This window comes from Uranotaenia lowii, chromosome 1 (assembly GCF_029784155.1).
Source record: "Uranotaenia lowii strain MFRU-FL chromosome 1, ASM2978415v1, whole genome shotgun sequence".
Classification (NCBI taxonomy): Eukaryota; Metazoa; Arthropoda; class Insecta; order Diptera; family Culicidae; genus Uranotaenia; species Uranotaenia lowii.
In genome coordinates, this window is record NC_073691.1 from 111,564,481 (window position 1) to 111,582,577 (window position 18,097).

General features: G+C 36.4%; 1 protein-coding gene across 9 annotated transcripts in view; it reads left to right on the forward strand.

The window, feature by feature from the left end:
- The first annotated feature begins 648 nt into the window (after window positions 1–648).
- LOC129738769 (inhibitory POU protein) overlaps window positions 649–18,097 on the forward strand; it is a 151,659-nt gene continuing 134,210 nt past the window's right edge. For all 9 annotated transcript variants that reach the window (XM_055730049.1, XM_055730052.1, XM_055730055.1 and 6 more), the window contains exons 1-2: window positions 649–1,106; window positions 10,521–11,322. In XM_055730049.1, the coding sequence (XP_055586024.1) occupies window positions 11,197–11,322 (126 nt within the window). In that variant the 5' untranslated portion in view covers window positions 649–1,106; window positions 10,521–11,196. The remainder of the gene's footprint in view (window positions 1,107–10,520; window positions 11,323–18,097) is intronic.

Genomic DNA, 18,097 nt, shown 5'->3' on the forward strand with positions numbered 1-18,097 from the left:
TTTTCCGTTTGATTTCCGGTTGTGTACTCTTTCTTGCTCATCATCACGCGCTGCACAGGTTGGCTTCGTCAGATCACAGCAAGCGGGGGTGAATAGTTCTGTTGTTTTCTTTTTCATTAGCATAACGCTTGAATTATGTATTTCGACCAATCAGTTTGTCATCCCATTTCATTTCCACCTTTTATCTGGTTCCGGTTCTTCTCACTGAGTGACTGACGGGTTGGTTGTGTGTGAGCAAGCGCGCTCGGTCATGGGAAAACATTTATTTTGATCTATGCACGACTGTAATCAAACAGATTTTCCTTTCAGCACACACTCCGAGGAGATTGAGGAATGTCGATTCAATCGCAGTTGGGATTCGTCATGCAGCGTTGATGTATGCGAGTTGAGTGACGTTAGTTTGGTGAGAACCAGACAGGCTGCTCGACGACAGCTAGAGCGTTACCGTTTGCTCAGTTTCAGTGCGGCGTGGAAGTATTGGTGAGTTCTCTTTCGACGAACGCATGCGTATGATTGGCTGGCAGGACAATGGGCAACGCCTACTTATAAATATTTCCTGGGCTTATAACAATGTTGGAGAGAGGGGTGAAATGGTACAACCCTCTTTCATTGTCATGCTTTTTCCAAACTGTCCGGTCTATTGTTTGCGAGACCACCTGCGAACCGAGAAGGGTGTATTTTTAGATCCGTTATTTTGTATTTCGTTATCTTATGGTGAGTTTTCGTTCAGTTGCTACATTCGTGTTCCCGCGATTAGACATTTATTGTAAAGCGTCGATTTCCCAAAACCGTCACATGTGCTTTAGATGACAGTATTCCTATCAAGATCAGAATGGTTCTGGAAGCTACATTCGATCGGCTACTGAACAATATTGTGGATAATTGAATAAATAGTAGATCGGTGTTCCATGGATTTGAAAGAAATTAAAAGTTCTATGCTATTTCAATAAGAGTGCGAAGCGAAACAAAAAGGATTAGTTGTGATAAAGTGTACGCCGGAAGATTAACGTTCGGTTGATTGTGACTTGATGATTGATTGTTGTGTTGAAAAACCGCTAGGAAATCTGTGCCACTGAGAGAATAATACAAGTAAACAAATCTGAAATGTACGTATAATTAAAAATTTATTCCTTCTGTTGTTGCAGGGTATTAGCGCATCCACATACCACATATAACTCAATGAATTGTAAATGAACAGTTTAACAGAGCCGCAAATGATTGTTTTTGTTTACAACGCAGGCATAGACGTATGGCGGATAAATCCAGAGAATAATGCGTACGAATAAATGTGATGTGATTATCGAGCATTTAAGAGTCTCGAATACTTAATAGTTGTGATTAATGTTCTTTATGGTTCGTGTTGACTGTATCTTTCTATGCTAAACAGGAGAAGGACGAGGATACTGTTATAAATAAAATAATTGTTCTTCAGATCACCGCCAATCTGAATATCAGTTTTCATCTATGGCGACAGTCGCTTATTTCAACTAAGCCGGAATTTGTGAAATCTGCTATTGAATTAGTGAAATCTGCTTTCTGTTATTGAATATTGACTGCATATTTGTTTCAAAATAATATGAGTAGTAGTTCTTTATTCAGCAATACGGGTTGCTGGGATGATCTGTCAAATTGCTGGTTCACTATTGCATGCTATTTTAGTCAATCAACATGGAACTTGGCAGTTATAGATAAAAATTTGAGCAAAAATAGTAATAAATGACATATGGAACATTGACGGCATACAATTTCATGTAAATACGCAAAAGCGGCACCTGTAGCGTTGTGTTAAATTAGGAATGATAGTTTTTGGAGAATTTGTGAAGCATCAGAGTTCTTTTTCGTCGAAATCTTAATTAACAAATGATGTTTGTCTTCGGCAAAAACGCGGCGTTGATTTTGTGCTACGTCGGTTCGGTGTACTGGTATAAATTGAAAAAAAAATTATTGGGATATTTTTTTGAGAATGATTCATTCCATGATTCATGATTCAAACTGGAAGATAAATATTCGTTTTATGATACTTACATTTTGTTTCTAGCAGACTGTAGTAAAGCCTATTCCACACCAGGCAACTTGACCTGATAATTTGGTTTCTGATACCTGTTTATGTTTACATCTAGGTCTAGACAGTGAGTTGTATATCTCATATCACCCGACAATTACGGGAGATCTGCTTGTAAAAACAAAACACATTTCAGCAACCAAACTCGCAGTTGCCTAGTATTGACTTGGCTTGCCACGTTGTCAGCAGAAGCTTTTCAGATGAATGAAACGTGGCATAATATGTGCCTAGATTTTTAAATTCACGGTCATTTTTCTAAAGCGTACAAATTATGAAAAATGACAAGTTTCCATTCAGTGCAGCGGTTTAAGCATGTTGCATGTTGAGTCTCTGAACTGATTCTAGACATAAGATAAAAAACACGAAGAATAATCCTAAGGGTTAAATTTCCAGTGAAGTTCGGAATACAAAATCTCGAATCACTACAGGTTTTTTTAAACATTATCCATCCATATTTGATGACATGATCCATAATACTAGACGTTTGATAAAAATATTGTTTTACGAAAATACAGTAGAATGATTTGCAATTGCTACAAATAACTACAAAAATCACCCTTTTAATAGATTTATAATTTCACATACGCATAAACTTCCACATAGTCGCGAACGCAAACCTTACGTGTTTATATAGTGAAAACTATTTTTTCCATCAACAAATACAGATTTTATAAGGTGTTTCGTACCTGAATGAAAGTCCCATTCGTTTGGTCAAAACGTTAATGGAATGGAACACGTTTTTTCACACACATTACATAACCGAAGAATAGCACCCAAGAATTCTCAGATCCATTCCCCATCCAAGAATGCTTTGCTTTCAAACGGTAAATTTTCTAATTTTCTCCAAAATCTTCCTCCGTAAATTGAGACGTGGTTCTATCTGATTGTCCGGAAGGCTACAATTGGAAGGAAGAATAAAAAAATACAATCTCGTGTGCTCTGGCTCGTCCGTGTCCTATTCGTCTCCATGTGAGTATATATGTGTACGGCTCGGGTCCATTGTGCGGATGTCGCTTTCTGTTGCAGGCAGGTCCAGTTGTAGCGTTAGGTTATAATAAGACAAGAGAAAACACAACAACAAAATAGAACGATTTTTCCAAATGAAAAAAAAAACGGAAACTCGTCTCAGACACAATTTTGGCCTCCGTTTTTTTGCAATGCTGTGTATAGGTATATAAATACGGGGTCCGAACGAGCATAAAAGGGGTAGTGAATATTTGATAAGGTGAGATAAAATTTTATTCACCCTGCTCGGATGTGAATTTCTTCAAGTGTTATTGTAGAATTCAGCAACAACAATAAAAGAGCAAACATTATGAACATTGCAGAGTTTTTATATACTCTGCTTCGCACATAAAACCGTTTGATCGTTTTTCTTTGCACACGGTAGGAAATGGCGACGCCGATGTGGTGCGGTTTTGCAATGTTCTGCCATTCTTATCGGCTTTTACTTACGTCTTCCATCGATCGGCTTGGTAGCACAGTGTTTTTCAATCTCTACATCAATTGCTGTTTCATTAAAAAAAACTCTAGGTCTACCACGCTTAACTTTGTCTCTTCGTGAGTTGGTGCACAAACATCATTTTTCACCAATAAGAATCTCATATCCTACTAGAGCGCAGATGTTGTCCAGCTCATAAGTGTCCGTCAGGTAAGATGTGTTTCCTTTTATAACTGACTATATAATAAGAATGTTCAATCAGTGGCCAGTTATACACACGGATGCCGGAATACCTGTAAGTAAACTACCCCACCTGATTGATTCGTTCTTCTAAAATATACCTGTATCAAAATACGCAATACACTCACTCCATAACAGTTCATACGAAGCCATGGGGTCCGGGTATGGTGTACGCGCTGCATTGGAAATTTGTCAAACTTAATTATCTAATAACGCATCTGAGCACATACTTTGGCAGAAACTGCGGTGAATCCGTGCACCCATACATACATACAAAATAATGTCATAGCCAACTAGATTTTGACCATTCATTCATTTATTGATCAAGAGAGTAAATAGATATTTGATTGAAAACTTGGAAGCAAAAATGAGCATATTGATAACGTAAATATCTCTTAACATAATATCGTAAGAGCAAGTAAATCAACTCTACACTGGGAAGCCTAGGCAGGTGATAAGATCATTAACCTCATCTTGAACAATTTGATAGTTTATAATCGAAATTTTCTTCGTCCAGACGAAAAAACAAGTCAATTTTTAATCATGTGCTCTACTTTTGCAGGTTGTGCCTTTTAGAGTTCGAAATTCTTGGAAAAATTTACTGTGTGTATGAGGAGGAGCAAACTGCGGCCCGCGAGCGAAGCTTTTTTCATATTTATGCCTTAGCTTTTTTCGACAATGGATTGTGAGGATGTTGGGATCTATATGACCTAATCAAATATGCACTTATATGCATTTGCCCCACAATCATTAAGATTGCTAACTTTTTTCATGCATTTAAAGCATTTATTATGTTCTGTTCAATACTGTTTATTGGGATCTCCTTCCAGTTTAAAAAGCAAAATCTATTGAAGTGAGTCGGAAGAGCAGCCAAAATTGGAAGCTGCTAAACATGATCAAAGGAATTTCGAAGTCCGTTAGTGAAGTCATTATTTTTGTGTCAAACGAAAATAAAGTTCTAAATATGGTAAATTCTAATTATGATAAAAAAATAAGCTAAGCAGATTTTTTTTTTTAATTATTCTATCCAATTCGGAAAAAGGCTTGGTCTGTTAGAATTCAAATACTGGCAAAAGATTGAAACCAAAACCTTGTGAAATATTTTTTATTTCTGAATACTAATGAAAATTACGAAAGTTTAAGGCCTGGATGAACGGAGGGATCAATCGAAAACGCTCACTGAAGAAGATAGTAAGTTGCTATCGAAATACCGGTATCTGAACTTTTCATTTACCGTGGTTGACAACACAACACAACAAAGTTTTTAACGTTTTTAGGAAAAAACCTAGGCTTTGAGGAGAAAAAAAAATCACAGAAAGTCAATTAGCGATTCAACGTCCAACGCTAAGAAGACGGCGAGTTCTTTGAATATATATTTAGCACACTCTTAACTATCACTATGGTAAGCTCCAGAAGATATTTCAATGGAAGCTATGACGAATAGTACTATTGGTTTTCACAAGAATGTTGTAAGAACGAATGTTTGCTAAGAAGTACTATTGAAAAATTGACAGAATTTTAACATTACAAAGATTTAGTGATGTACCTTTTCAATATCGGGTATTAAGAAGTCGTGTTGAATTTCTGTTTTAAAACACGTGAATTTGTTTTGTCTTTTCTTTTTTCAGATTTGTTTACGCCAAAAATTTGTAGTTATTAAAAATGGGGCACGATTTTCAACAGTTATTGAACTTTCATTATCAGGTACCTGTTGAACAACTAGTGCTTCTGCATATCATCAGATTTTTAAGAAACTTAGAGATTTCTGAATGCTTGCTACAACTGCAATTGCCGAATTGTGCAACGTTTTTTTTTTGCGATTTGCTCCGCTGAGAAACACTGAGTCTCGTGCCAAGACCGCATCCATCCATGGACAGGTAGTACCCGATCCGACTCTGCTTCATCCGATAAGGTCATTATGCGGAGAATGTTGGAAAATAAATTTAATTCGATGCCTCTCGGATGTCCTGGCCAGGTGTCAATAATACTACGCGACAATGTTCGGCTGCTCCAACCATAAAAACCATGCTGAAGGAATTGCCGATTTGCCAATATATGTAGGTGCTTCTCGAACAAGTTGACTTGAAGATGAGCACTGTAAAAGATGTGACGTTGCGTTTCAAGCGCTTACATGGCTTCCATGCCTACAGTTATAGTCCAATAAATGGGCGATTTATCTTTTTTATTTGTGTTGTAAAATCTTTTGCGTCAACGACGATGGCGGACATTTTGGGATATCCATAAAACTGGTTTAAAGACTTGATTTGGCTTCAAGTTGAACTGAAAATAATTTGAGTTGAAAATGTCTATCTTACTGTTGATACTTTTAAACGGAAGCGCTTAAATTGTATAAATTGCTACAGTTCGGAAAATGGTCTGTAATTAAAAAATATTATTTAGAAATAAAATTTAAATTGTTGAATGGAAAATTAAAGTAATGGGGATATACTCTACTTCCAAATCCGTAATTAGGACCTTAATGCAAAATTTTAAGTTCCCTTCTATATTATTGCTTTAACACTGATAACAGTGACACGATGTAGAACAAAAACCCGATCCTTTTCTGTCTAATTTTGCCACCTATCGTCGGTATTGCGAACCTCACAAGATTTGAGAAAAAAATCCCTGTAGGAAAAATTTACCTGTTTAGCCCGATTGTAACCTCGAAATTGCCTATTTTTTCTTGAAAGTTGAGTGGCACTTTCCAACTGGGATAGCATTTCGTCGATAGAGATCGATGCGCACTCTAGAATCGATATTGAGTACTGTTGGGAAATTTTTCCAACAAACGAAAACGAGTGTCCAGTCAGTATGGTCAGTGGTTTTAAATAGGTTTTTGTTTTATTTTGGAATATTGTCTAAGTTATAAAAACAAGTAAAATGCACCCATAGCTAATTTCTGTGCCGAAAATGAGCTGAAAAGTGTACTGTTCCAAAGATGATATGATTGGAAAAGCACTACTGGTATTTAGACTCGTGCTTCCAAGCAAAATGATGCTTGACTATATAAATTCAATCGAAACAAGAAAAACCTTTTATGGGATTTTCATCCTATTGGATACCGTGAAAGCACCAATGACCGCGCAGTACCAATGGTCGCGCACTTTAAACTTTAATCTTTATTTTGTCCGAAATTCAACAACGAAAATTTCTATATTTCGCATTTTCTGATACATACGCTAAGGATCTTTCACTTGCTATACCAGAAATAAATTTACTGTTCTTTTTGAGTCCAGGAGAAAATAAAAACAAATATCGTTTTTGCCGGATGGCATTTTTTCTGTTGTCCTTAGCAAGTGAAATAAGCGGGTACCTTTTTGTAATTCAGTTTTTTGTGTTGAATTTGAGCACCTTGGCCGAAAATTTCAAACGTTAGTTATTTGTGGCTATATAATGCATTAATTGTGAAGAAAAGTGAACAGTTTGAAGATTCTGTTGCGGAAGAAATGTCAATTTTGTTGTTCACGGCCATTGGTACACTTGATTTTGGAATGTTTCTATCGCCGCGCACGGAAAGTCTTCTGGTATTTATCAGCAGTTAAACGTATAGAAAATTTTCGGAAGTTCACAAAGGTAACATAAGATTTTTCACAGGCAAGTTTTCCAATAAAGGTTTTCCATCATTTAACCGACTGAAAAAAACACAACTTTTAGAAACAATATCAGAAAAAACGATTATATGCTCATTGCTACAAAATGTTGGAAATTTGATGTTAGATAGCAATTCGGATCTGTTTAGTTTTAGTTGGTAAGTTTCCTCGAGGAATTTCAGACAGCTTGCCGAATTTGTGATGATTTATCGAAATCGAGACCGAAAACATTGTTCTCTAATATATCTTCCGGCAAAATAATGCTTTATAAACATGACGTCTCACACTAATTTTGCACCAGACTAGTTTCACAAAACAATGGAGAAAATCGGTGTTTGATGTGTGAATCTTGAAAATCCTTACCTGAGAATATTCGCAATGAGCCTGAAAGCCATGTAAACAACATTTTAAACTGTCTGAATACCTTCTTCACCAAAAAACCAAATTAAGAAGTGCGCGGCCATTGGCACACTTGTGAGCGGCGATTGGAACAAGCAACATAAGCGTGCGCGGTCACACGGTGGTACAAGAAAACTTTTAACAAATTCGCATTTTTTTGACGCTACAATGAAAAATCTCTCGCTTTCAAATTTTTCCCTTAAAGGAAGTAAGTTTTACTACGTGTCAGTGCTTTTCTTTTCAGAATTACACAAAAAACGATTTTTTTAAGGCACAGATAATATTTATCATAGCTTAAATGCGCGACCATTGGTACCTTCACGGTAATTCATAAAAAAAATATATATATAGTGAGAATTGAACTCACCGCATCATTCTCTTCTTGCGAGTCCGCTAACTTAACCAAGTGCACCATTTGAGTCAGTTAGCAAACGAAGGTTTTTTGTCACAGTTTTTTTTCTGCTACCGCCGAAAACCAAAAAAAAAAAAAACCGCACTGCATTGGCCGTCTGCCGTTTGGCCGGTGTTTTTTTTCCCTTCTTTGGAGGGAAAGGGATCAGAACGAGATAGGCATGGGGTGGGAATGGGAAACGAGAAAATAGTTTTCTATTGCCGGCCGGTTTACTTTCACACGCACAGCTCATCTAGGCTGGCATTTTTGCCGTCGGTTGGAAACAAAGAAATGTTTTTTTCTAGTGCTGATTTACATATACATATACCGATAATTCCACTTCCAAGGGAGTTCACTATTGGAGTAAAGTCTAATTTCTGGGTGTACCTTTCGATCAGGTCGATTCTATCACATGTAGTCGCAGCAACTTGGAAGCCGTTTTGACGGAACCTACATACGTATAATTTTCCTAGGTTAAAACAAATTTTATTTTTGCAAAAAACATCCACAGGGACTAAGATTGTTTCCTTTTAACGGTAAGCACTCTGACGTAATTTTTCATTCGACAAAGAAAACTTTTGCTTGTTTAAGAGCACAGCACTTTGTTTATGACACATTTTTATAATGTTTTCAAAACGATCAAGTTTTGCGTAGTCAACAGATTAAACCTACTCTTTTGTAATTCAACTACACAAATAATTTATTCTCAACCATGAAAATCAAGGGGGTGTTTTGCTCAATAAAGTCTGCTTCATTTAATATTGGAACACAAACAATTGCGTGTAGTTCAGTCATTTATTAACGAATTCATAATTTGTTTTTCATACAAATGTAGCATTTTCTTTACTCTTTCATAAAAAAAATTAAAAAATTTATTCATTGCTGTTTCAAAGAAATTCTCGTACTTTTCCCGTAATACGGCACATTAGGCGGCGCACACCCTTTTCGTCCACCGTTTTGGCGATTTGATTCCACCAGTTCTTCATTTGAGTCATGTTCCTAACAAGTTTTCCCTTTGCCTTAAGCCTGCGCTTCGTGATTGCCCAGTATTTCTCTATCGGCCGGAACTGGGGGGGTTGAGGTCCTTCGGTATTACGCTGACCCCGTTCGTTGCGTACCATTCCATAACCGTTTTGCTGTAATGGCAGCTTGCGAGGTCCAGCCAAAACATTATTGGACGGTCGTGGGCACGAATAAACGACAGAATCCGTTTCTGTAGGCACTCTTTTTTGTAGACTTCTGATGTCATTGTCTTGTCAGTGAGAAAGGCTTTGGTTTTCTGTCCACAACTGCATATCCCCTGCCAAATCATGTACTTGCGGGCGAATTTATCCGCAAACACGAACTTAAATTTTGCAGGTACATCCCCCCGAGCCGTCGCCAAATAAAATTTTTGACCTGGGATTTGCCCAAAGTCCGCCTTCACGTAGGTCTCATCGTCCATCAGAATACATCCGTCGAACTTGGTCAGCACTTGGTCGTACAGCTTTTTGCTGGCTCGGAATGACCTTATTCCTTCCCGGAGACGAATTCGTCGCACCGTACTGTGAGCGGCCTGGAACTTATTGGCCAAATCGCGGTCTGAAAGATTGGGATTCCTCTTGACGGCCTTGATGACTTTCCCACGCAGTTTCCGGTCGACAGTTCCACTCCGACGCTTCGAATGCGGCTTCCGAGCCGTCGTCAATGTTTCCTTGTACTGCTTGATAACACGCCATACGGTATTTCGGGGCATTTTAAGCTGTTTAGCTAGATTCGATGCCGACAACAATGGATTTTCAAGAAAACTGTGCACAATTTGATCTCTCCGTTCGGCTTCCATGGCGGTTGTTTACAAAATGCTATCGTTTGGTGTTATGACATAAATACATGGTGAAAGGTAATGAAAGGTAAAGTTTCCAAATCCGTCCACTAGGAGCGCCACAATGAGCAAAAGAATTTGTTCCAATATTAAATGAAGCAGACTTTAAAACTCTAGCTTTCTAAGAATTAAAAACAACAGTGTATGTATTCATTTTGTAACGTTGTATTTCCCAAAATTCAGTGACGTTGTTATACTAGAGAAAATGTGGTGTATGAATTTGAAAAGTTTATAAGTTTAAATTGCCTTTTTGGCCTTAATTTGTTGGACATTTTCGTTACTATCTTATACCTTTTTCGTATGTGTCGTAGGACTACAGAAAATTGCTTAATTTTTTTAAATTTTAAACGTAAGGACTACATATTTTCTTTTATTATTTATGCTGCTTTCTAATGCTTTGATTTCGAAAAAGAAATACGTATTGCCATATTAATGGGTTTCTTAAAAAACAGCACTTGGGGGTTTAACATTAACAAAATCTACGCTATTATCTCAAAGGTGTTTTCTTACATAATTTGTTTTGCTTTTCTTTTCAGATCTAACTTCATCCCCAAACCAAAACCAGTTTCGAAACAGGATGACAGTTCTAATCAGCACTTGAGGACATCACAGCGAAAATTGCTGCGACAATTAGATACAAAAAGTCTCCACCACCAAAACGTCGCATCTTGACACCTTGGATGCTGTATTGGAAATCAAGTTTTCTTACCGTAGTGTGGTTATCTTTGACGAGGACCTTCGCAATCAACTGAATCAAAAGTAGAAGGCAACAAACACAAAAAAAAAACGTCGAGCATGACTTGATTGTATGGTGGAGACAGTTTTCGATACACGATATTATATAAAGAGTGGCATTTACGTTTGAGCTACTGAATTATGAAACAGGTCGAACAGAGGAAGTCAATTAAAGTGTGAGGGAAGGTGCAGCGAGCAACAGCAAGCAGCGAATACGAAAGCCAAAACAGGCAGTAAAAAGTTTACTGCTCGGAACGGTCAAAGTGCAAAAGGATTCTGAAAGTCGGGCATAAACTGCACGGGAGTTTAGGGCGAATTTATTCAGATATATCTTCGATACTCGCCGAACAAAGCTAGTTGGTTTAATTTTGGTTAAATTTTTCGCATTCCGACCAAAAACATTCCAAAATTTATTCGCCAACGCATTTTGACGCCGCGAAGGCGTTGAAGTTAGAAGACGAATTTGCTGGCGGCTGCATGACGATGTCGATGTACCCGTCAGCAGACAAAATGAAAATGAGCACCCCCAGCTGCTTTCCTGGCCGATACAGCCCCACCTACCGGGGACCAGATCAGATGCGGCGCTGCATGACCAATCCCTCGGTAAGTGAATTCACTGTTTTTTTCTCGTATGTATGTATGTTTCCAAATTGAACTATTAGATATAGTATGAACAACTGAATATTACTTTTATGATGAATGATATGTACCAAGATATTAGAATCAACCCTTGAAAAATATCACATCACAAAGTTGGTGACTTATTTTTTTTCAAGAAAATGTTGAAAGAGAAAATCAATAATTTGCTCTTAATAATGTAATTTTACAGTTGAAATTAAGTAACATTTTAAAATGATAGAGATTTCTAGATTGGGACACAGAAATTATCCGAATATCAGAACTTTTTATCCTCAATAAATTTATTTATTCTAGTCAAGGGTCCCTTCTTCACACTGAACCTCGAAAATACCCAAACTTGAGAACTTTCCCCGCCAACTCGAATGAAACTCCCTCCCTACAGGTTTGGCTATTGGTGGCATAGCTCAAAGTTAAGCTCTTAAAGGAGAACTCATCCCCCAAAATCTGATACCGCAATAAAATGGAAATCTAAAGAAAAAAAAAACGCCAGGTTCAGGAATCAAACCAATACCTGCAATGGCATTGCGATTACCATCTCAGAATGCTAATCGCTCGACCATCGGATAGTTGTTGAGAGAGGCATCTACATCATCGTATATGCGAGACTTTCTGCGAATGAAGCGAGAATAAAAGTTCTCCCCCCCCCCCCAATAAAAAAAAACAGTTCTCCGCTTTGAACTTACCTCCCAAACCTAAATCTGCCACAATGAGGTAATACAATCTAATTCGCTTACAACAAAAAAAAAAACCCCAAAAAATCAGTTCCCCGCTTGAAGGACAAGTTTGGCGTATTTGCAAGCTGTGAATTTTTCACAAACTTGAGTTGTCAATATGGAACTCAGGTTTGAGGGGTGGCTGTTTTCAAGTTTGGGTATTTTCGATTTTCAGTGCAGATCTCGTTCCCACCAGTTCACATTTTCGAACAAAAAATATATTTATTTCGTTTTCAATTCCAAGCACCTTGCGCGTGACAAATTCTTGTAAACTGTTATTTCTTATGTAAAAAAATGCGAGAATTCGAATGGTCTAATCTAGGGTTACCAGATCCCGCAATGCTGAAAAAATTCAGAAGAGTAAGGAAAAGTCATTCAAATACTACCAATACAATGAGTAAGCATTCCAGACTGCCTGCGTTTTCAAGAAAATAAAATGTTATATGATTTTAATCGCCGTAATTTGTATGATTATAATTTTAATGGCATGTGCGGTGGAATGAAAACTAGAGAGAATTTATTTTATAGAATTTGAAAGAAAGGTGGATAGACAGGCATTAGTGCGCCAATAGGAAAAAGCTTGATAGGTGTTGAAATTTTAGGCTAGAGGGCATGTTGATGAAAAGCTCCCATGAATTGCTCCCGCCTTTGCTCTGCATTAGCTAACTATACATGAGAAACCCAGAAAGAGAATTCCCATGTATAGTGAGCCCAATGGTTGTTCATTCCGCCGCACATGCCATTAAAATTATAATCATACAAATTACGGCGATTAAAATCATATAACAAACAATCATTGGCAAAAAGAAAAAAAAATACAACAAGAAAAATACGGTTAAAAAATTGACACTTGGCCAAAAAGTTAGAACGCGGAATAGATAAAATGTGAAATGCGAAAAAATCGACAAGTAGCAACTATTCGCAGCGAATCTGAAATAATGGCAACGTCGATAGAACTGTTCTCGCATAAGGAAAGCTCAGTAGGCCCATGGGTTGCTACGTTTTTGCTCGTTTGAAGTGTGCGTAAAAACACGCTCTCAAACCATTGGGCTCGCTATACATGGGAATTCTCTTTCTGGGTTTCTCATGTATAGTTAGCTAATGCAGAGCAAAGGCGGGAGCAATTCATGGGAGCTTTTCATCAACATGCCCTCTAGCCTAAAATTTCAACACCTATCAAGCTTTCTCCTATTGGCGCACTAATGCCTGTCTATCCACCTTTCTTTCAAATTCTATAAAATAAATTCTCTCTAGTTTTCATTCCGCCGCACATGCCATTAAAATTATAATCAGAAAATAAAATGAGTAAAAGCCCGGTCCGGCCCGGTTGCCCAGGTATCGAGGAAATCCATCCCGGATTTATCCAAAATCTAAGCAAAATTCCAACCAAAACAACATTTTTCTTTACATAAAGTATGATTTTTTGAACTTGTTTCACCGAAATACACGAGCAAACATTTTTTTGAAATGTAAAATTTGTTTTGAACACCGCTTATGTGACTCAATAAAAAAAAATTTCATGTGTACTTTTTACACTTTTTTCTCTTAATTTTCATGAGAAAAGCCTAGATTTTGGTCAGATTTTCCCGGATTGAAATTGAAAATTTAAAATCCAATGCCCGAATTTTGCCAGGTTTTTGGGTAAAAATCGAAAGATCTGTACGAGACAAGAAAAAGTTACTATGGGGTCAAGAACATCTGATAATGATAAGTACCTTTCAAAGAGCTGTTCTTGTTCTTTAGCAAGATGAAACCTCTTCTCCGATTGCTGTTTGATGTACTTCTTTCATGATGATGTACCGTAAACTGGGGGAATTTTGATCACTTTTTTCATTCATTTTTAAATATTTTGGAAGGGGTTAATTTTTCGTAACACCTTAAAGTTTTAAAACACTTACTGAGGTGAGGAGTATTGAACATGATCATTGATTGCAGTTAATCCAAACGACATTGGTGGTTATAATTAAATGTTTGTTAAAAAACCAGACTTCGAGTTTCGGGGTAACTTTGATCGCTATGGTTTTTACGTATCTCAACATCTTCAAAATTATTGTTTTGATGCCATTTAGCAAAGAAGGCTCAAAACATTGATCACTGTATTTTTTTGTATGGACTCAATTGAATTTTTCAACGTTTTCTTTCAAAAACAAATATACTCAAAAGATGGACAATGTTGCTGCATACATTTAGGGGCATAAATTATAAACATTTTTCAATATTTTTTGGCCTCAAAAACAAATGAAATTGTACCTTTATGCAATTCCCTAAGTCCTCGCACTATTCCTATGTTAATTTTTTCTTCAAACTTAACCATTTGATAGGGTTTTAGCCATTTTTTCTATACGGACTTTTTCATGGAAAATGACCGTTTTTTTTCAACATCCGAAACTCACCATCAAATGACCATAAAAATAACACTTAAACTACATATAAACCAAGACAAAAGTTGAACTTTCACAATAAATAAACCATTTGCTCCTAAATGCTTAAATTTGATCAGGAGAGATGTTTGTTTGTGAACCTTCAACGAACCAGATATTTTAAGATTTTTAAATTTCATTTTAAGTCACATTAAAAATCTCCTAATAAAAACCAAATTTAGCTTATTTGTAACTCAATTTATAGGCTTTCAAACGAAGTAAACAGTTTTCAGATATTTTAACTTTATACTTAGTTTATGATGATTATCTGCAAAAATTTCATGCTGATCAAAGTTACCCCGCTGATCAAAGTACCCCCAGTTTACGGTAACCCTATTTGGAAGTCATTTTTTCGATACTTTATGTACCTAACAGAGAACAATATGCTTCTATAGACATTATTTCTTTAAAATTGAAAAATATAAGCTTGTAGTTCAGTATCACCACCAGCTTGTAGTTCAGTATCACCATTCAAATAAATTTGAATTTCTACAATGATAATAAAACAACAGCTTCATTGTCAAATTCCTGACAGGATATTTTAAAATGAAACAGCCAAAATTTATCCTATTTAATAATTCGTCCCAAAAAATTATGTATAAAAAACAACCATAATCAGAAACATGCGAAAATCCAAGCAACGAAAGCTTTTGGAAATCAAAATAAATGAATCGTTTGATACTTTCCAGCAAGGTCGACTCAATACACAAAAGTGAAAAATTATGACGGGTAACGTCAAGTGAGCATAATAAGAAAAATTACCCTATCCGAATTTCACCAGATTTGGCCTGGTAAAGGCTAGTCGAACAAAATCTCAAACTTTGAGGATGATTCGTCCATCCGTCGTCTCCTGACCCTTCCCTACTTTTTTCAATGCAATATCACCGAACCTAACACCGAAGAAGTCGTAGAAAAATGACAAAATACTCGTTGTTTAGTTTTATTTCTATTGTTTCCTAAAGAAATTTGCTCATCTTTGCACTCTCATCATTAATTGTTATATTAGGCTCTTCGATTCCTGATACATAGAAAATAATTCTACAATAAGCGATAGGTGCTGCCGAATTTGGGTGAGGGTTTATCATAAATGGAAGTGGGATGTAGCTAAATTTTTACCAAACTTTTGACAGATCTACCCCGTCTCAAGGCTAGGAGAGTAAAAATACCTTTTCGCTTCCATCGCCCTCACGACTGGCTTGCATTCATTCGACTGCACTCCAAAAAAAAACAACACTTTCTTTTGCGTAAGGATTAAGATTTACTCGTGAAAATGTTACTTGTAATTCAGCAAAAATTAAATCATGGATAAGTGATTCAATACAAAACTATAAAAAATTTCAAAATGACTCAAAATAAACTTTGTTTACTAACAATACAAACAAGAGTCAAAATTTGTTTCAGCAATCAATAGGGCTTTTGCTACACACACATACAAGAGGTCTGTTGGGCACGCATCAAAGGTTTTTATATGCAGAAAAAGCAAATTTCAGTTAAAATGAAGTTTTTAACTTAAATAAATACGCCTCTGAAAAAGTGCCAACAAGTATATTTCGAATCATTGGCTAACAAGTGGAAACAATTATGTGAATATTTGATTGAATTGCAGTGCGGAAACAAGCAGAAAAAACTGAAGCAAATGACCATTATGTTTGAAGGGCACATTTAACGGTTCCCCCAGATCTTTTGTTGAAATTTTCGGGTCTATTTTTTTGAATTTTGAATCCGGAGGATGAAGCTAAGTGTTTTCGTTGCGGAATTTATAGAGAAATTTAGCAATATCTCTTCTAAATCCTCAGGATACAGTCGTATCCTGTACAGAATCTTCAATTTTTCAAACAACCTCACCCGAAATCAGAAAACAAATAGGCAGACAATCAAACAAATGTATGTACTGGCTTCTCAAAAATATGCTGTATATTGAAAAACTTTCGATAGTTTTCAAAAATTAATTCAAAAACTTAATTCCTTCCTTCGAATCGTATTCATTTTGCACGAAGCTATCACTTTTGTTTGCCCAACGGCTTACTAATACTAATGCACAATGCTTTTGCACAATGCATTAGTAGGGGAGAGTGGGGTAACGTGGGCCATGGGGAAACGTGGGCCACTTCAAATATCTCAGCTGTGTGTTGAGATAAAAATCCAAATCCAACTGTCATCGTCGTCGCTTTGCATAAGCATGTTTTTCTATATGTTGTTGACTTATGTACGTATCACATGCTTCTTTTATGAAACTAGCCTAGAAAAATGTACTTACATAATTAAACAAGCACCCGCAAAATTGCATCCGTGCGAGACCTCAAGTACATAACAAAAATATGCTCATACGCTTATGATCTTGGTTTTGTCATGTTCTTTCACGTGGAAAAGGAATTTTTGATGAAACATAAATAGGTCACACAAACGCAACCAATTTCCAAATCATTGCTTGTGGGGAATCGTGGGCCACATTTTGTGGGGTATCTTGGGCCACCTATATTGGTGTTTTTATACACATTCAGAACTTAAAATACGTTATTACAATTTGTAAAGTTTACTTATGCCAAATGAAGAATTATAAAAAATGTTTTGTCAATTTTTTCTATTGCAATAGAGACGAACAAAAATCCTATGTAGATATAGATTTTTTCCGAAACGTTCACGAGCTAGGTTTTAGGATCTATTCGATCATACACAACTCTCTTTTTAGTTTCCTCATCTGAAATCGCTTTAAAATAACTAAATGAATTATGAAATTTCAGTTTTTGGTCAACAAATAAACTTTGCAAGTTATCTAGTCAATTTGGATTTGGTGGCCGGGAAACGTGGGCAGTTTTCCGAAAAACAAAAAAAAAAATACTTTTTTTAAAACAGTCAAAACTCGGGATATTAATGTATTAAAAAATAACAAAAAATGCCTATATACAGCACATTTTTGAGAATCCATTACATTTGTTTATTTGTTTGCAAATTTGTTTTCAGATTTCGAATGACGTTCTTTGAAAAAATAAAGATTCTTTACTGGATACGACCGTTTCCTGAGGAAACAGAGGAAATATTGCTGAATTCCTTTATAAATTCCTCAACGAAAACACTTAGCTTCATCCTTCGGGTTCAAAATTTTAAGAGTTATGCCCGAATACTTCAACAAAAGATTTGAAAGAAAGAAATTTTCTTTTTCCGCATATAAAAACCATTGATGTGTGCCCAACAGACCTCTTGTATGTGTGTGTAGCAAAAGCCCTATACGGCCTAGCGTGGACCTATCTTGAGATACAAAGTAGGCTGTCAATTATCATGTGTCTGGATAAAATTGAGTGTAACTTTTAAAGGTTGAGGTGCAAACACGATTGCTAGTCAAAATAATAGACTGAAACTTTCACAAACGCTTTCAGAGAGTGGCTCCAGAGAATTTCTTAGAAGACATCATAAAAGAGCAAGGCTTGACGAAAACTACCCTTCTCTAGGACAGTTCATTCGAGACAGAATGAAAATCCTTCAAGTGGTGAACAACGTAGAATGGAATAGCGTTTTGAATTTATGGTTTATGGTTTTTCTCGCATGCAGTAGCAAAATGCATCCGGATAAGCGAAACCTGGTAAAGAAGTGAAAAAGCCTACATCGTGC